General features: G+C 46.2%; 1 protein-coding gene across 2 annotated transcripts in view; it reads right to left on the reverse strand.

Moving 5' to 3' along the window:
- Tnfaip8 (TNF alpha induced protein 8) overlaps positions 1-20,740 on the reverse strand; it is a 113,406-nt gene that overhangs the window by 44,575 nt on the left and 48,091 nt on the right. Inside the window, exon 1 of one of the 2 annotated variants that reach the window (XM_075968682.1) lies at positions 18,244-18,262. The exons of the other annotated variant lie outside the window; for it this stretch is intronic. Within the exon in view, the coding sequence (XP_075824797.1) occupies positions 18,244-18,259 (16 nt within the window). The 5' untranslated portion in view covers positions 18,260-18,262. Of the gene's footprint in view, positions 1-18,243; positions 18,263-20,740 lie in introns of those variants that run through there. 2 annotated transcript variants of the gene reach the window in all.

The raw sequence follows: 20,740 nt of genomic DNA on the forward strand, positions 1-20,740 counted from the left end.
TGAAGGGCCGCAACGAGAAAATTCTTTCCCTTCTAACCGCTGCCCCCACGTCCTTTACACTGAAGAAATAATTTTGTGATGAGACAAACATAGATTTATAACTGAATTTTCTTCTTCAACAACTTAATAGAGAGCCCCTCACACTGGCTGGCTGGAGCGGCATGCAATCTGAGATTCTTGTGCAGCCTTCCAGCGCTGGCTGGCCGCACACATCTGTAATTGATTACTGCGACGCGTTCAGAAGCCAGAGGGGCTCTGCTCGGGACCTCCAGTGATAATCTCTTCTCTTCTCTATGTTGCCTGGGAGGGGCTGAAGAACAACGCCAAGATCGGTTGAGGAATGAGTCCCTAAAGCAGAATCTCAGACTGCATCTGAGCAGAGGTTTTTCCCCCCCCAAGTTTCTGAACAAAATCTGGAATCCCAAAGTCGTGCGCCACATGTGGAAATTTGAATCCAAACTCTTAGCCTGGGATCTGTTTGGCACTTTAACCTACGTCCAGTTGTCACGATCTGATTTTTACATCAAGTTTTGGACATGAGCAGAATCCAGGAGGTTCTGGCCGTGTGCCAGGTGGTCATGGTCCAAGGGACAGAAAAGGCTGGTGGAGAAAGCCCGGGATAGGGTGGGCTTTCCAGGCAGAGTGGCCGAGGCTGACACTGGACAGACAAGCTCAGCAGGCGGTAAAATGTGAAGTGAAGCAGAACTTATCCCAACAGGGTTGCGGGGCAAGGAGCGGCTCCTTCTCTGCTACGGATCACAAGTTTTTCTACTTGACCAGGTCAGGTTCTGAAACCGGTTTATTTGGTCAGTCCTTAAAGGGGAGCTATAGAAATAGGTGTCGGTTGTGCCTCAGAATATGGGGTACATGTTCTGACTCCCCACCTGGCTGTGCACACGCTACAAAATGTAATATTAAGCCCACTAATTCTGTAGAATAAAGTGAAAAATCATTAACTTTCTCAGTCTGAAATCTATTGCCACTGACTTTTTTGTAAACTACCGAGTTCAGCTAAGTCCCCTTACAGGCCATTTAATTTTTTTTCCCGATTTCAGCTATACGTGATTGTTCCAAACAGATGCAAATAATTGGAAGGTAGCACATGGGCCACAGTCCAACCTAATTTTATCCTGGAGCATATGGTGATGTAGAGCTGGGACCTCACTGTTCTCTTCCTGACTCGCTCTCCGCACCTCTGCCTGACCTTTCACGGTGCCGGTAGCCCTCGTACATGAAGGGTGAGCATTCAAGGTCATGTAGTTTTTTTTAAAAACTGATAGACATGCCTAACAGATGGCTCAGCAGTGAACGGTACTTGTCCTCAAGCCTTTTGGCTAGTTCAATCCCTAGAGCTCCATGGTGGGAGGGAACTGACTCCCTCAGATTGTCCTCTGACCTCCATGTACACACCACACATACAACACACACACACACACGCACATCCCACACACATGCACGTGTGACCTGTACACACACTATTAATAAATGTAAAGTAAAGAAAGAATGACCGTAAAATATTGACATAACTTCACATCTCTATGGAGCATGCTGTGATATGTTAGTACATTCTATGTTGATAACAAAAGACACTTAGGCCACCCATCTTGGTCAACATTTTTCATTTCTTTGTATTGAGAAGATTCAAAAGCTTCTTTCGTAATCATTTTAAGCTGTCTGTCATCCCATGGCAAAATGTTTCAGAAAAGAAGCCAGCTATAGTTGGTCCCAAAGAAATCACAACCCGTTCACATGCTAGAAGCAGCATTCGCTCAGTAAGTCTTAGAGAAATTAAGGGATAGGCCCCCAGTCTTCAGTAACTTCCTGTGAGGGCTCCAGAATTAATACCGACTCTGTACCATGTTTACTTTACACACGACTCCAGTGTGTCCCTAACTAAACCAGCTCCTTAGCCTCCCATTAGTTATAGTAGTGTGGCCTAAAGCGGCTGCTGAGGACCAACAGCTGAAGCTCTGGACGGCCACACGGGGGGTCTGTGTGCCTCACTCAGGGCACTACAATAAACTCACGAGGGGGCCATGGCATCCTAGATTGGGGGCGAGGAGGGGAACAGAATAAATTCAATCTCTTGGGCGATGTGCAGTACATGAGTGTTTGCCCGAGCCTGTTCACAGTGTAATGTCGCTCTGTGCTGTTTTTCATGTGATGACATCATTTCTTTCTCAAGAAATGTGATAAACACAATTCCTCTGTGCATGGGAATGCAGGGCAGGAAGTTAGGGTCGCAGGACACTATCTGATCTCAAGGCTGAAGAAGTTGCGAGGTGACTCATGACAGACCCCCCTTACTTCACATTCCCAGCCTGTTCTTCATTATCCGCTCCGAGAAAACTTCACCCAGGGTTTCTCCCCCGGCTGATGGAATTCTGTACTTATTCAGTGGACGGCACTTCCTAAATTTTATAGGAAGCAGTTCCTTTCTGGGACTCGGCACTTGCTTTCTATGGGTTCCCTGGTGGAGCTCCCATGAGCTGGCTCCCCTTGTGCACCTGACTGATTGACACTACCTGGCCTCAGGCAGTTCCGTCTGGCATTCCCTTTAGGTGATGGACAAACGTCCCAAGTGAGAAAACTCCTCAGGAGCAGCAGTCCTCAGCAGCTTAGCGGGTGGCTTTCCAGCAAGTTCTGTCCACACAACAAACACCCTAGTGACTTGGCTGCCACCCAGTGAGCCAATATCTGGAGTGGGGGAAGCTGTTCTTTCTTGTTCACTAGCAAGCTCTGTATTTCCTACCAGCCAGACACCACCAGAAAAAAAAAGAAAGTTAATATTCTTTTTAATAGATTTGCTTTTATTTCCACGTTTATCATTGCGGTGAAATACACATGTCATAAAAATTATCATTGCAACTGTGAAAATGTGTACATTAGTGACATTTAAATATATCGACATGTCCCTACAGCTATCAATACTACATCTTCGGAGTGTTTTAAATCTTGGAAGCTAACTAATGGGCTACTTTCTGTCTCTAGACTGACTACTCTAAGCAGCTTATCTATAAGTGGGCTATACAGAACTGGTGATTTTGTGACTGGCTTTCTTCACTCACCTTCATCCATGTCAAGAAATGTCTGAATCTCCTTTTAAAGGCTGAGTGATATTCCACATCATCTCTGTAGCAAACTTTGGGTGGCTGCCACCTGTAGCAATTGCTATCCTTCACAGTTATTTTTGTTATGTAATCAGAAGTGGAATTTCAGTGTTAAGTGTATGTGTGCCCATGGGAGTTTATGCCACCATGTGTTGGTACCCATGGAAACCAGAAGAGGAAGTTAGATCTCCTGGAGCTGGAGCTACAGGAAGTTGTGGGCCATCAGTGTAGGGGTTGGGAATCAAACCTAGGTATTCTGAGAGACCAGCTAGTGCTTTAACCTCTGAGACACCTCTTCAGCCTCTATTCTAAAAGAAGAGAAAGAGAGAAAGAGAGAGAGAGAAAGAGAGAGAGAGAAAGAGAGAGAGAGAGAGAGAGAGAGAGAGAAAGAGAGAGGCCACTACAGTGTTTCCTAGCTAACCTTTCATTTAAACTTTTATGCTCAACTTACTATACAAGTTTCCTGATTGGACATTGGCTAATATGTACAGTACCTCACAGGTACACATATGCCATTAGTAAATAAAAAAGAAAATACCCCCCCAAATCTTTCAATTTAAGTGTATTATTATTTTCATAGGATTACAAAATTATTAGTATATAAATACTCATCAAATTGGCCACATATTTCCAACTGCCTAGGACTGGTCTGCTTGGATGACTGCTGAGGGTCCCTGAACCTAGAAACATCTACCCCTGAAGGCACCATCAGAGCCCACCTTGACCCCCTTTCGAACATCCTGATTTTTCGTTTTACATAACATTCATTTTCTTTTCTCCATTTAAGCAACAGTGACTAGAAGTCTGATGGTTATCATTCATGTTAGCTGCTCTCTTTCCCCCTTTATTTCTAAACCAAGTGCCAGTCAAAATGTTTCCTGGCCCTTTCTCCTCTACTCCCGCACCAAGAGTTAAGTCATCAGCTCTAGGTGCAACACCTAGAATTTTTAAAGCTGGTTTCTCCCAGCAGCACGGGCTGAAAACCCAAATGCCTGCCAAGGCTACAATACAATAGTCCCTATCTGCCACAGTCCTGCATCCCTCAAAGTGACACAGATAAGCTGGGCTGCAGGTGAGACCCTATTCTCGGTCAGTGTCTTCATCTCTGCCCCAATAAAAACAATAGCAACGCCTGAAAGAATTAAGTGTTTCAGGGACAATTTTGTGCCCACAGACTCACAGACACAAAAGGGTTAAAAAGTGATCATTCCGAAACGTTTGACACTTGTTTCCATTACCTGGGAACTACCTGCAAGAACCCTTACTGTGAACCATGACGCCCTGTGCGGTAACATTGTGGGGCAGCTGCTGCCAGCCTAATTTTTTCCCTGCAGCTACATCCTCTTTTTGCCCCTCTCAAAGCCACACTTAGGCCTCCTCTTTCCTGCTGAAGCCAGTAGTGAACTTCTCCATGCAACTTCTACTCTTGATAAGCTTGATATCAGATGTCTTTTGAGACAGACAACTAGGTTGTGCTATTGCCAATGCAAGGTTATCCCTCATGTCTGTTATAGGTCCTTTCCATACCTATAACAATATAACCAATAAAATAATCATCAAAACATTTCATGATACTGACTTATGACAACATGTAAGAATAAACTGCATTTCCTCCACCCATAAAGCATATTACAAGAAACGATGAAAACACAAAACTGCAATCTTCAAAGAGAGGGAAGTTTAAAGGAGCAGTTGCATTGCACTGAAGACCAAGGCTGGCAAGCCGCACCGACTCATAACTCTTAACAAGTTCCCAAAAATTCTGTCAGAAAAGGAGCCAAGAAGAAAGCAACTCTGCCAGCTGCAAGCCTTCTGTTTTACAGTGTGTGCAGAGTGGACGTACTTGCTTTATCATCTTTATAAACAGAGTGTGGGGGCATGTGCAACCTTCCCAGAAGATGCTCACCAGACTCTAGACGGCAACGGCTGGGCGGCACTAGGGGCAGCCTAACTAGCTACTCTCCAAGCCGCCACAATTGCCATCCGGATCATTAATAAGACAGACTGAGCAACATTCCACTTCAGCTGATGAAATTTCCAGGGCCAGGAAGATACTGGCAGCTGCTGCCACTTTACAAAGCAACAAATTCAGCATCCTCAGATTGAAAACTTTGTTTCCTTAAGAACTAACATCCGCCCTACGCCACCTGCAAACATACACTAATAAATCCCAGATGGGAATTCCAGACACTTCTTTGCTAAGGCCGTGGATTTCTTCCAGGCGATAACATCCTATTTAGCTGGCCTCCCATCAGCGAGCCGCCTTGCAGAGACTGCCTTCATCTACAGGACACCCTGTTTAAAGAGCTGGTTTGGGATCTGCCGTTGCACAACGTGTAATTAATTCTGACCTTTTTTTTGTTTTTTAGATAGATAAAAAAATATTAATGTAAAAAGGCAGCATATTAAGAAAGCAGATTCTGTGGAAGTAGAAACTACGGCTAGTGGTTATTAGAGAAGGAGAAGGGAGCGGGGGGGGGGGAAGCAATAGGTACAACAAAGGGTCGGATGGGAAGTCTGAGCTCTAGTGTTCCACAGCACAGATGAATGTCCGTCATTTACCGGATTAACCATTGCTTGTATGAAGAACGAGAAGAGAGGAGTCCAAAGTTTCCCTTCATATAGGAACGATAAAAATGTGTGTGTGTGTAAATAATAGTTACCTTGATTTATTTTATCATTACACATCATCACAATGTCCCCTATAAGTGTGTGCAAATATTATGTTACATATAAGAAGAAAAATTCTTTAGAAAGGGAGCAACTTGTTTGTCTTGTTATTTGGGCCAGAAAAGGGGAACTCCCTCTTGACCATCCCCTCAAATTCTGAATCAGTGACCCAGGCATGTTATGTACTTACGTTAAATCATGTCATATCTCAGCAATTTACACATCACCTTCTATAATGTATAGCAGGCTATGTGTCACAAGAGACACATCACGGGGCGTGTCTCTGGACAAGATGGCGCACCCCACACCACAGAGTACTTCCGGTCCTTGTGGCAACTGCTACAGAAGAAATCTCGAGTGTCGCTCTCAACACTCACTTCTCATGAATTTGCAGACTCTCCGAGGCATTAAGTGGCTGGCCCACAGCCACCAGCCAGGGCTGACACTCCACTGAGAGTCTTCTGACCTCATTCCGTGCTTTTTCTCTGCACCCATGGTATCTGAGCAGGAACCGATGCTGCACGGTTAAACGTGTCGTGCATTTCAGAGGAGGGTTACAGAAAGCAAGAATCACTGAGAGTAGATCCCATACGGAGGCCTTGAGACTGCTGCCTGGGGGAAAGGGTACCAGACATTAATAGAAAAGCAGAAGCTACTGAAGGAACAGGTGTGGCCAGAGGAAGTAGGCTCCACTTGACACATCTAAGGCAGCTAAGGACTGGGTAGGAACCCCCATGGGAGGAGCTTCACCCCCTCTCTGACTCATTGCCCATATAAACGGAGCTCCTGGGCAGCTCACAGTCTTCTGAGAAATCACACAGAACATCCACTCTATTTGTCCAATCTGCAGGGCGTGTTTAAGAAATTATTATTTTCATTTATGTGTATTGGGGCTTTGTCTTCATGTATGGCTATTGCCATGTGCATGCCGTGCCAGGGGAGGCCAGAAGACAGTGGCAGATCCCCTGGCTCTGGAGTTACAACTCATGGTAACAACACATGGGTGCTGGAACTCAAACCCAGGTTCCTTTGGAAGAGCAGTCAGTGCTCTTAACTGCAGAGCCAACTCTCCAGCTCCCAGCAGGGGTGCTTTCTTGATGAAGTGGGCTACAGTTAACCATACACGTTACAACGGAGATGTGGCCTTTCATTCATTCCCAAAACCTAATAATGCTTTGTCTATGTTTTATACACAGGCAATAATTTCGGTCCAATGTCAAGAAACAAAAGATCAGAATCCAAAGTGAGCGACAGGTTTGCACTTTCCTTCTAACTGTTCTATCAGGTATAGATAGCCTGGACCAATGTGTGATATGAATGACCTGTGCTTTAGAGGTTCTAACTGTTCTATCAGGTATAGATAGCCTGGACCAATGCGTGATACCGGATGAACTGTGCTTTAGAGGCATGGTGGAGAACGCTGAGCTCTCAGATCCACAAAGCAAGATTGCATATGGTGAAAATTACCTTGAGCATCCCTTAAAGAGCGCAGAACACTCGGCACAACCTTGTGTACACACAATGCTGTGAGAGCCTTAACTGTTCTACTCTCCAGCTGTCAATCAGAGAATTCAAGTTCTACCTCTACGACCAACTTGCTTGGTCTCCGGAACAATGCACTCTCCACTCTGTTACAGCCCTGAACCTCCAGGTGTATCCAGCTCTCACCACTTTCACACAGGCAATGCAGAACTACTTGCTGTTGATAGGGTGGTGAATGCCAGTGGCCACGATGTCCTGACAACTATCTTGTCCATTGGGGCCAGGTGCCATTTTTTTCTTTTTTATTAACAGTATCTATTTCCTCCTCGACAGCTTCAGCTGTATACCAAAGGGACCCGGGAGACTAAATGTTGTTAAGGAAGCTGGGGGCTCACAGCCTGCTCTAAAGAAAAGCTGTATTATTTCAGGCACCATCTTCACTGGTCCTTTCTCCATTCTGCAAAAATCTGTGGAGCCCCTCTCACTTACAGGAAAATGGTGTCTGTCCTTGACCAGCCGGTCAGGGAGCAGATGAAGAAAGAGGCTAGGGATGGACTCATAGGGTACACTAATTAAAACACAGGAAGAAAAGTTCAGGAGCAAAAAGATATGAGGTGCCATGAAAGTTCAGAGAGAAGAACCTAAGCCATTACCAGAGGATGGAGTCATCATAGAAGCCTGGCCGAAAGACACGCTGACGCAGACTGCGGGGTGTTCTGGGCACTGAGAGAAACACATGCAAAGACCCACATGGCCAAGAATGACCAGTGGGGAAGGAAGGCTGACAAGATCAACGGCTGCACTGGCAAGGAAACCACTGGAAGTCCTTTAACAAAGAATTTTGTCACATGACTAAAGACAGAAGCCAAAGGCTCTGTAGAATACGCTAATAGAGAAAGCATGGTGGGCCATTTATTTACAAAGTTCCCCTAAAAGGTGTAAGTTGTGAGGAACGGTTGTTTTAAAAAGTGCCTTTGAAAGGGGGATATTTGAATTTCCACAGTTGTACCAATGCCAACACCAGCCACAGGGAGGTGGGTAGGCGCCCTGAATCTCTAACAAAAACACATTTGCAAGAATCTGCAAGGGCTCTGGCAGAAGTTGGAATAATGTATTTTTAAAGAAGGACAAACTCAAAACCCCTTCCACTTCCCTGTGGTTGATGCTGGTCCAGCAGGTCTGACCCAAGCTTGCCTGAGGCTCCCAGGACCCCAGCTGGCCTCTGGTCGAAACAGGAAATACTCTCATTAGAGAGGCGGTACTCAGTGTGAAACTCTGCCCTACTTCCTGTTCTTCTTGGGGGGCTCTTTTGAAAATACAAGCATTCCTTGGAGGAAGGGCCTGGGAATTACTAACATCTGACAGCAATTCGCTGGTTTCTGTTTTCATTTTCTGCAGAGGTGAGGGCTATGGGAGCACCTGGGTGGGGAGTAGCTCTGTAGAGATGAAAGGAGTGTGGGGAGTAGAGAATGAGCAGCCATCATGGCTTCACTCGGCTTCACTCCCAGGTCTGGCAGACCAGTAATCTCATACCCTTCGCATACCGAGAAGAGGCAGAGAGAAGAGCCACAGCCACCAGACATCACAGAACGGGATTGTGCGCTTCAAAACCTTGGGGTTCCTGATCTGCAGCAATGCAAATTAGTTAAGTGTCATAAAATATTCAGAACCATTTTGACTGCAATTTCCATCGCTGCCTCACTGATCTGATTGAGCCTCCAAAGGCCAAATATGACTTTTATGAGAAAACAGTTTCCTTCCCGAAGTTTCCAATTCATGGGTGAACAATTTGGAGGTCTTGCTGACTGTAGAGACAGCCAGTTTTCTAATCTAAGGTAGAAGCAAAGCCAGTCACAAAAAAGGAAAGAAAAGCAAAATGATAAAAAGCTTACATCCATAAAATCTTGTATCTCTCACTTTAAATAAACACAACAGTGATAGCCAAAGTCAGTAGGCGTACATCCTGAACCGATACCTCATTGGCCAGACAAGTTTTCCTCCAACTCCAGTGCCGTACAGCAGTGGTTGTCAGCCTTCCTCATGCTGAGACCCTTTCATACAGTTCCTCGTGCTGTGGTGAAGCCCAAACATAAGACTATTTCATTGCTACTTCATAATTGTAATTTTGCCACTGTTACGCACCACACTGTAAATATCTAATGCGAACCCCCCAAGGGGGTCGCGACCCACAGGTTGAGAACCCCTGTGTTAAGGGACTTTGTATCATTCATCAGAAACCTCAAGATCCCCAAGTTCTTACCCGGCACTACTTTACACATTGTTATTTGCTGTGAACCACTCACATGTCTACGGGTTACCTTCTTTCCTGCTGAAGTAGAGCCTGCTCGCTGCAGGTGAGCCATTGAGGAAGAGGATTGCTGATAGACTGCAAACCGTAACTCTGCAACAGCACTGTGATCTGATTCTCTACGAAACAGGAGAGCGAAACTGCAGCGACACCCACCGGTCCCTGCATAAAACACGGCCAGGCTTTGAAAGCACTTCTCTAGAGAGTACGGCTGTGGGTCACCAACTGATCTGCTCTCATGGACACTGCTCCTGGATTTGTCACTGACATCTGAAAGTCCCAGGGCACAAGCCTGGCAGCCAATATCCTATTCTGGCTTGGCAAAGGATGTAACTCCATTCAGTGAGCTGTGGCCACAAATGTGGTCACTATCTGGTTTTCAACCAATAACCCTTGCAGCAATTCACACTTGTTAGCCAGCCAACTGAAGCATCTTCCTAGCTAATTCAAAGCATGCCATACAGGAATGAGGCCGTCGGCTGTCTGTGTGTATGGGTTCTCACCGGGAGGACTTGCGTCCCCACAGCTACCTAAAACTTAGTTCCTCAAGATACAGTCTGCCGCAGCCTGCGTAAAACCCAAGGATTAAAAAGAAATCCAAGGGCAGAATCATTTCCTCATTCTTCAAACTCATTTATAAACAGGAAAACGGGTCCAGGAATTCGCGCGATAATATCCGAAATCTAACCACACAGGTGTCCTTTCAGAAATGACACAAATGAACCTCCAGAATCTGGACTGTGACCTCAGGAGCTCCGTGCTCCTCTCTGACCAGCCTCCTGAGACAGCAGTGGTGATACGCCTTACCCCAGGTCCTCCTCGGAAATCTCACCCAGCCCACTTCAGGTCTTCATTTGGATTTGGACCAAAATCCACTGATAACAAGGTAGTCCTTGCTGTGTGGCTAGGCCTCTGGGTATCAATTTCCTTCCAGAACACAGTGGGGATTGCTGCTGACTAGGGACAATGCTCCATACTCTGGTACACCAAGTCAGCGATCTAAACCAGCGTTTCTCAACCTGGGGGTTGAATATCAGATATTTCCATCATGATTCATAACAGCAGAATTATAGTTATAAAGTAGCAACAAAAACAAATTTATGTGTGGGGGTCACCACCACATGAGAAATTGTATTAAAGGGTCATAGTGTGAGGAAGCTTGAGAACCGCTGCTGTGAAGGATAATGATGTGGGAGTGTCATATATCAATCTGTTGATTTCATTGGCTAAGCAATAAAGAAACTGCTAGGCCCATTGGATAGGCCCACCCTTAGGTGGGTGGAATAGACAGCACAGAACGCTGGGAGGAAGAGGAAGTGAGGTCAGACTCCACAGCTCTGCTCTCCGGAGCAGACGCAGGAGAGACGCCAGCCAGGTCAGACATGCTGAATCTTTCCCGGTAAGACCGGTGCTCACAGATTGTTAGAGATGGGTTGATTGGGATATCAGAATTAGCCAGTAAGGGCTAGAGCTAAGGGCCAAGCAGTTTATAAAAGAATACAGTGTCCGTGTAATTATTTCGGGGCGTAAGCTAGCCAAGCCGAGCCAGGCGGCTGGGGTTTTGGGGTCCCAGCCCCGCCGCTCTTATTACTACAGGATAAAATGGTTTCCTCTGTGTCAACCAGATCACCACAAAGGGGTATTTCCTGGCCCTGCCTGTACAGCTTTCCCTATGACCAGCTCCCTGAGTGCTGCCGCAGCCTTTCCCCTGCCCCGCCAGTCACTCCCAGGCAGGGCTACCGACAGCAAAACAAACTCCCAAATATTCATGTCCAGTCTCAAAAGGTTTACATTACCCAGAGCCCACTCATTTTGATTAAAGTCAGTCAAATATGATGATGAAACTCATTTATTTATAAGACTGGCCTTTGCAGGAATTTAGTTATACAGTTGTTTAAGGCTATATTAGACTTGAGTGTTTATAGTGACATGTAAATTACAAGAGGTTGAAGAACTGTGATTAATTTTCTCGACTTCCATTGTCAGGGTTGTCTGTGTTCCCTTGAAGACGCTTTGTGGACCTTTGAGCATTTGTGTGTGTGATCTACCGTGGTACAGTGGTCACGTGATTGTCGCATTTTTATCAGCTGTGAGTCAGTGGTCGCTGGCCAGACCATTCGCTACACACCGTGGCCAGTCACCAAATGAGAAGCACCTTAGTAGGAAGACCATGTGGCCTGTGCACACTGAGGCTCAGCACCTCTCACAGGCTTCTCTCCTTGGCAGACACCTTGACCATTTTAACCCAAGTATAGTAATCTCAGATGTGTCTGCCCTGCAGAAGGGGTGATGCCTAACGCCATCACCAAGCAGATGCACAGCCAACAGCTCAGTTCTCCAAACATCAGAGGTTTGTCCAGGGCATCTAGAAAGGGGGCTAAGTGAAGTGTGGAGCTCTGACAGGATCTTAGCACCGTGAGAGCAGCCAGTTCGGGGGGAAGCTCACCCACAGAAGGAACCAGGAAGAAAGTGGGTTCTAGATGTCACTAAGCTCTTAAATCAAACCTGGTCCTTGGTACTGAGCTGATGCATAGCTCCGCTCTGTGCGAGCCGGTCCAAACCTGCTCTCTCTTTCCCCTACACGGAGAGCTATTACAGACACCATGTTGGGATGGCTAAGGGGAGACAATGAGAGGATTTCTCATCTTCCTATCCACATCACCATATTTCCAGTGCCCGAAGTTCATTCAGCAGGTCTAGGACCCAGAGGTACAGAGCTGGCCAGCTCTTTAGCCAGGCCAACATGAAGGCTGGAAAGAATTCCTCCAGCAGGGCCAAGCCCAGCATTGGATGGCAGTGCCATCAGAGGCAGAGTCCCAGGCAGGTGAAGGTGTGCAGGCCATGAAGGCCCAGATGTGTCGGGAGTCTGACCCTGGCTGCAGAGCCTGGTTCCTGGACTTGATCCCTGACTCACAGCTCAGGGGTTTAGCTTCCTAATAGACCCCATATAGATAGGTCCTGTCACATGTGACTGACTCCCCACCTCCCAATGGTGGGCAAAAAGGACAATATTTGTGGGTTGGGACAGGTACCGGAAAGGTTTTTGCAGGCCAAAGTCCCATGTTCCAAACTGGAAGGAGCCAGGAGTGACGTCAGGTGTGATTTGGGGTTTTTCCTGGGTGGCTGAAATCACTCAGGAGCGTCACGATACATGTGGTGAAGGGCAGATGTTTTCGGAAAGGTGGCGGCAAATCAACAACACAGCACTAATATAGGAAGGTTGGGTTTGAATTTGCCTTTGAGGGTGTTCAAAGTCAGCTGGGTTTGAGAGCTCACACCTCTAATGCCAGCATTCAGAAAGCTAAGTTGGAGGATCTAGAGTTTGATGCCAGTGTGGGCTACATAGCAAGACCTTGTTTTTACCAAAAAAAAAAAAAAAATTAAACAGAACCAAAAAGTACTCAGAGTCCATTCAGTGCTGCTTTGAACAAGGAACACAGCACACGGTCAATCACAGTTCTGCCCTTCACTCTGAGCTCACAGCCAATCACAGTTCTGCCCTCCACTCTGAGCTCACAGCCAATCACAGTTCTGCCCTCCACTCTGAGCTCACGGCCAATCACAGTTCTGCCCTCCACTCTGAGCTCACAGCCAATCACAGTTCTGCCCTCCACTCTGAGCTCACAGCCAATCAATCACAGTTCTGCCCTTCCACTCTGCAGCCTCACACCTGAAACTCAAAATTCCAACAAGACAGCTTTCTGGAAGCTGATAATTCATTTGGGCTTTAACTAGCCTCTTTTATGCACCTTTTACAGGGCCTCCCATTCCCCCATTTCCCACATGTAGCAAATACTTTTGATGTTCCGCTTAAATTTCTTCCAGCAAGTCCCCATTCTTAGATTCCCACCAATTCTGGCTACAAAAGCTCGCCTAGACCTACTCTATAGTCCTGAAGACTATAAAGCAAAAGAGAGCACAACTCTGGCCACCCAGGCTCCCAAGCTAATCAGAGAACTTTACTACAAGAACTGAAAACAAAAAAGGCAAATTCACACTTGTCCTAGAGGCTCCTAGAGAGTTCAGTAGTCACAACAAAGGAACATGAAGTGACCTTGACTGGTGTTTAAAAGGAAGAAACTATTCAAACCAACACAAGTGGAAGATGGTGGACAACTGTGATCATGATGATGATGGTGGTGGTGGTGACGACAGGGACAGGCATCTCACATCTACAATATGAACTCTAAGATGAGCAGCACATCACGCAAGAGATCCTAGGATTAATTCACACACAAGATGAAAATCCCTTCTTCACTTTCCCTGCTGGAGATAGGACACAGGGTGATTAAACAAGAGGAGACAATGCAGGTGGCATTCTCAAAGTCACCTTCTTTTGTACTCATCCCTGGTCTGACCTGCACAGCACAGTGATACTGGAGGACTTGGCCTGTATCCAGAGGACAGCAGTCATAAGATGTAAAGAAATGCAAAGGGGAAAAATGGTTTGAAGTAGGCCCACATAGGACAGAAAGACAAGGATAGGGCAAACCTGTGGAGGACGAACGGCATCTGGTGACCGAGTTCTGACTCTTTTCAACTTCTGCTTTCAAATTAATTTTAAATCACATTTGATGTTCAGTCTCACTTTCCTGACAACTTAGGAGTGTAGAAACTTCATCTTATATTAACTATGCACAAATAACTCAATCATGAATGCAGGTGAGGAACAGGTCATCCGTCTACTTATTGGTACAGAATTATCAGGAAAACACCAAGGATTTATCTTCATTTCCCCCAAACAGGAAGGCAGTGATGGCATGGCCGTCCTTCGGACTCAAAAGGGAACGAGCCATTGTTCTGGTGGTTGTGGGGCCTCTATTAGTGGGTACATGTGCACTGGGGGAAGACAAAGGTAATACTGCAGAAACAATGATGGTAGAGGAACCTAGAGCCCTCAGAGGTCTGAGGCTGTGTGCAGCCACACATCCCTGCCCGGGTGAAAAGGAGAATTTTTATTCCAAAATGGCACTACACGTGTGGACGGCCGTGGACACTGCACTTGATTTCTTAGGCCTAGGTTCATTTGTCAGCTAAAGGAATTAGATCCAAAGGCTCTCGCTTCATGGCCAGTAAAGTTAAATAGATTACAACTATGTGAGGCCCCCATACGTCTCTAACCCATCTCTTCTCAGAAGTTGGGAGCTGGAAGGAAACAGGATGTTCTGACCTCAGGACCTTTGCAGCTGCTTGCATTTTGCCTAGAACATTCTGCCCAGGGCAATCTTAGCTGCTTTTCCTATACTGTTCAGGTGATTCTAATAAGCTCAGCGAGTTTAGTCACAACCACAGTTGCTTATAATAGCTCATCAACACACGCACATGCAAGCATGCATGTGCACACACTCACACACAGAGGGGGGAGGGAAGGAGGGAGGGAGGACTAGGGAAGGAGGGAGAGGGAGAGAGAGATCAGTACTTCCCTCCTCGTGTTTAAACTTGCCCTTCTCAGCACTCAGGTTGAATTGTTGTATATTTTACTTATTTATTGTGTTGGGGTCAGTCTCCTTCAACTACAACAGCTGCTCTCCAAGAGCATGCACCTTTACCTGCCTAATTTACTTCTGTACCCCCCGGGCCTAGAAGAATGACTGGGACCCACAAAGAACACAGTGTGTAGTGGGAAGCAAGACAGGAGCGCCAACCCTAATCGTTTCTTTGGCTCTCAGTACTGAGGGCTGTGGTGCCCAGGATCCTAGGTCCCTCCCTCTCCACTACCAGGATTTACTCTGTAACCACACGGAAAAAAAAAAAAACAAGACAACTTAAGACAGAAAGGCCAGGGCCAGCTGCGACATGCTTTGATTCTGCGGCAGAACTGGGCACGCGCACGCCCACTGTCTAGCCTCCTCCTCCGTAAACAGTAACATTTGGCCAATGAGAAGTTACAATACTGCCACCAGTTCCAAATTCCTAGCGTCTAAATTAATAGCATACGTGCGCAGGGAGGATAGTGCATTCCTCTGCTCTAACTCTGGACTTACAAGACCCGAAGGCAAACGGAAGCAAGAGGCGGCACTCCCGTGTGCATCTCACATCACTCCACTAGAGGGCAACATGAGATGTGCTGGCACCCAACGGGGACATACATCAGAGAAGGAGCAGCCAAGTCCCTTGCCCCCCTAGTGCTCTGCTGGGTTCTCGCACCCTCTTTTCTTGTTCACACAAGCCTTCCTATTTCCAGTCACTAATTTATAAACCACTCTCTGGTGCTTCAGGCTTACCCGTGAAATCATCTGTCTCCAGCCCTTTGGAACATTCCCCAAACCTACTTCTTCCACAAGCCCTTCCCAAGCAAAGCTGGCTCTGACTCCAGCTGTATCATGTATACACCATGACATCAGTCACAGACACATGTCCCTTTTTATATACTAGATAGACAGAGAAAAAGAGGGTGAGGGATACATATATGCCACACAAACATATGAAGCAGGCCAAAGATCATGTGTACAGCCCTGAGCATCCAGAAGACATATATTTACCTTATACAAATGATGTGCAAGTGACCACACTTTACACAAGAAAAGTTACGACTCTGCAAAATAGTACCAGCTGCCAGAGGTTCAATTAATGAGCTTAGACAAGTTATATCACACCTATGTCTTTCCATTTCTAGTTCTTCCTACTATCCACTTTAAAGTCTAAAAATACTTCTCTTCTTAACCCTTTTCTTTCCTTTATCTCTTGCTCTTCTTCCTCTCTTGAGCAAGTCTTGCTGAAAATCCTTGCATTCGCGATCTTCCTGCTTTCACCTGCCAAGTGTGGGGTTTACAGGTAAGCTTAGCATACTTGGCTCCCCAAACGCCTCAAATAGGAAACTTTTAGATAAACTTATGCGGATACTACGCACAGACCTGTACAGACATGCGTAAGTACCTAAAGAACCTCCAAGGCTGTTTAAAAAGCTCTTTTATTTCCTCTCTTCACAATTTTTCCAGTTTACCTCAGAAAATCAAATTGTTCATTTGTAGCAACATTAAGTGTGGCTATAAACAAGCCTCGGGTGCCGTTTTTAAAATGCAAAAGGTTTTATATGTGGGTAAAGTTGCTCTCTGGCTATGAGGGGAAAAATAGGAATAGTAATATTCGGACAAGCAGTTACTCAGTGGGGAAGAGAAGTAAACTAGGTGTTTACAGAGCCCTGGGAACAAATCAGAGTGTGCTACCGTTCAAAAACGCAGGGAAATATACAAAATAAACTGTGCCTTTAAAACAAAACTACAAGATCTTACAGAGCTATGTCTCTGAAACTTTTCAAGACTTATTTGTTCACAAGGGAAATTATCTAACCATGCTCTGCAGATGCCTTTTTTTTAAAACCTGTAATCCCCATCTCTCCTTCAGCTTAATACTGGCTCCCCACAGCCAGTTCCATGGCAGAAAGAAACCCATGAGTTAGTGAGCACAGCCCCTCCAAAGCCATGACCAAACGTTACTCCTCCAAATCCATCAGTACCAAGTGACTTGGGCATCTGAACATTCCACCCAAAGGTGGAATTCTGCCTCCAGACTGTCCACGAACAATCTTAACTTACCTAGTCTTAGCATTTTCTCCCTGTGCTCGTCAAGAGGACCACATCAAAGTGTCTTGAGTCACACAAACTTGAAGAACATTCACGGCACCATCTTCCCAATCAATTCACACCATCCTTCTGGGAAAGCCACCACAAGCTTACCAAACGAATGCATAGCAGACTGGTCAACAATGGTCACTTTAGAAGTTGTCCTGTTTGTCATTCTGGGCGCTGCATTTTGTTGCTGGTAGAGGAATATGCTATGCAGTTTTTTAAGTGTGTGGTCACAGAGGTCTCTGTGTTCACACTGAGAATGGACTGGAGGCTGCCCGCACTCCCTACCTGCAAGTCACACTAACACAGAAACACAGGCTTACTGTGCTTGGCAGACAGGCAGAATTTTAGAAGTCAAGCAGAACAGGAAGTCTACTGTCCCGACACGCTAGTGGAAAAAGCAGATACTTCAATGGAAAAAAAAGGGGGGTTGGGAAGGACAAAAGGGAGTGGCTCCATTCACAGATGCCTGGGGAAGAAAATTAAAAAGAAAAAACCCACCCCATTCCTACCTTGCCAGTACAAACATGAAGGAGTGCCTATTAATAGGAAGTATGGCTCAGAGGTGTTCTTGTTCTCAGGACAGCTAGGGAATGCAGCGAGAACAATGTTACTGCTTAAAACCACCAGCCTCTTGCTCATGAAGAGGACTTATAAAGAATTCAAGTCTGAGTATGTTTAGGTGCACATGAATACACATACACGTATGTATGCAATGTGCCTGTCTCCATAGAGATGGTCTAATAGTCTCTTTACTATCTTATTTAGCTACCTAGGTCTTCAGAAGTCATCGCAGCTAACTAACTTCCCTTAGATAAGATTCTGCCCATACTCCTCACCCACTCACCGCACGTGAAGCCTTCTCCTGCTGACTTCCACTGAAAGCTTGGGATCTGCCTTTAAATCCTAGCTACCCGCTTTATAATTTCTCGGCACCATTTTGTGATAGTTACTACAGTTGTTACCATCCCTGGCTGTATTTCTACCTTGTTGCCCCAGGGGCATGCCCTTGATTTTACTTTTCTCCTCTGTAGCATTGATAATCTGGCTTATGTCTGCCAGGCACCGCGCAAAAAGATACAAAGTGGAAGATAATTTGCTAGACCTGGTTCAAATTCCATGTATGCAGCTTTCTGGCTTGTAGGCTCCCGAGTTATCTAACCTCTCTGGACAACTTTGCACATCCGCAAAATAAAAGCGACACAGCCAACTTCAGAGACCATCTATCGAAGTGGGAAGAGACAAATGTGAAGCAAATGACAAATTGTCTTATGCAGAGGGAGTTCTAGCAGCAATGCGAACTATCAATGACCTGAATTTAAATAATGTCCTTTATTAATTGAGGGAGGGAACTACAAAAAATGAAATGAATGTCAATTTACAAACATACGTTTATTATTTTCAGAAGGAGGCTATGAAATGTGTTTTATAAACATTCTTTTTGTGTTCACAAAGATGTCATCTCTCCGAATTCTGACTGGCCCAGGATGCTATGAAAACTTCATCAGTGGAAAGAAAATGTCAAGAGATATCTATTTCAAGATTCCAAAAACTTCCCAAACGTGGTTGATTGATAAAGATGAGGATAATTAATAAAAAGCAAAATATAATACCCGAGCTAAAGGAAGGCCTCCTACGTCCCTAAAATGGCCCCAGTGGTACTCTGTAGTGAGGCAGATGCCAGGCACTGCTTCCTCTGTCTACAGCAGTCCGGGTGCACAGTGAGGCTGTGGGGGGGGGGGGTTGGAAGAAGGCTCCTGTGGCTCCCATCGACTCGCCTGTGCAGGATCCAAGCCCAGGGAAGGAAGTCCCCAAAGTCCCAACACCAAGCAAGAAAGAGAATGCTCTAAGTATGCTATCCTCAGGTACCAAGGGCCCTCCAACCCAGCAGGACATTCCTGGTCTCAAGGAGGTCCCAGAGGTCAACAGAATAATGGGAAGCAAGGCAGCTGGATGGCATTCTTCTTCCACAACAGCCGTCTGCTCTCCCGTGAGCTCAGAACACCCAGGTCGTCCGTGCTTCTCTCTACTCACTGCTGTTTAAAGTTGTCCCGGCATGCAGACTTGTGTTCTGCTCATCCCGTATCAGCTGGTTACAAGGGGGTGGGGGGCACCGGCAGAGGAAGATTCTCACGTCACTATCTGTGGAGCCGTCCAACCTCACAGGGTAGCCTATACACCAAATATTTAACTCCTACATCTGCCTCTGTGGATATGAAAACAGCTCTTCCAAGCTTCCCTAGGACTTGCAAATTCAGCCACTTTGGGTGAATTCAAGGATCCGCATTTGTTATGATGCCCAGTGCACACACATCCTCGTGCTGCGGCAAGTGGGGGGGGGGGGGGGAGCAAGGGGTCAGAATTTCCAAGCCTGGACACTGGTTCGTGATCTAGTGGCCAAAGAATGTGACCAGACTATGCCTTGATCAGGTAATTTGTATACAAATACATGCTATTCTTGGGCTCTTAGTCTTCTCTCTCTCTCTCTCTCTCTCTCTCTCTCTCTCTCTCTCTCTCTCTCTCATGATGAGCGCACACTGTAGGGGAGTACAGGAATGCCTCCATGCACCTCACTCTCACTCATGGAGGTGCTCTGAAGCTCTGAGGGGACACAAGGACACTGAGTAGCCCTCCCTGGGGATTCCAGAGCCATCTATCAGAGGTTTCTTCATCTCTCTGCAGCCACATGTTAGAGGCCACTAGAAAAATCAGTTGTTCTATATGCTACATAGCAACTCATAGCAAAAACAAAACCCAATGACTTAAACCCAAATCCGCCCTACACCCAGGGGAAATGGGTGGCAGTCCCACTTTTCAAAGAAGATGGTAGAGCAAGGGGCTGAGTAAGTAGCGTCTTCGAGGCTCTTCAACAACAGGGCAGGGCTGAGAAAAAAAGACAATGAGGTCAACCCCTACCCTTCCAGAACTATCTCCAGACACACATGCTAGCCTCATTTCAGTGGCTGCTTATTATATACTCCAAGGTGGGGGAAGAAAAACTTCCTGTACAGCCACCCACATCCTTATCAGCAACACATTGCACACAATCACCACCACACTGGTGCCTGCATGCAAAAGATAGCTTCATGTATTACATCTGATTCTCAGGCCTCAGAGAGAACTGGAAACATTCACAAAACACCTCGACCTTTGCAGCATGGCAATCCCAAGACACGGCTAGCCCATTGTGCACACACGATTGCGACTGCCAGCGTCAACTCCATTTTCTGTCTCCCTCTTATTCCATTAGTCCTCTTCTGCCCCCCTAATCCTACCTGACTTTGTCAGTACCCTAATGAAAACCATGATTCAACCAGAGTCCCTCTCCTCTTTTCACGCTGTTCCTCTTCATTCACCTCCTCTTCGAAAAGGAGGTCATAGGGGAAGAGGCAAGGAACTGTATCGCTCTATCAGGAGATAGTGTTTGAGACGGGTACATGCTCAGAAGTGCCCTCCAGATAGTCCATAAAAGACAGCCCTGATAGAAGCACCTGACGCAGGGGCTACCTCGGCATGGGGGCCCAGGGTCCAAGCCTAGACATGCTCAGGGAAATCTCACTGCTGAGTGCCCACCAGCTGCCCCACTGTGAGAGCTTGATACT

This window comes from Microtus pennsylvanicus, chromosome 4, assembly GCF_037038515.1.
Source record: "Microtus pennsylvanicus isolate mMicPen1 chromosome 4, mMicPen1.hap1, whole genome shotgun sequence".
Classification (NCBI taxonomy): domain Eukaryota; kingdom Metazoa; phylum Chordata; class Mammalia; order Rodentia; family Cricetidae; genus Microtus; species Microtus pennsylvanicus.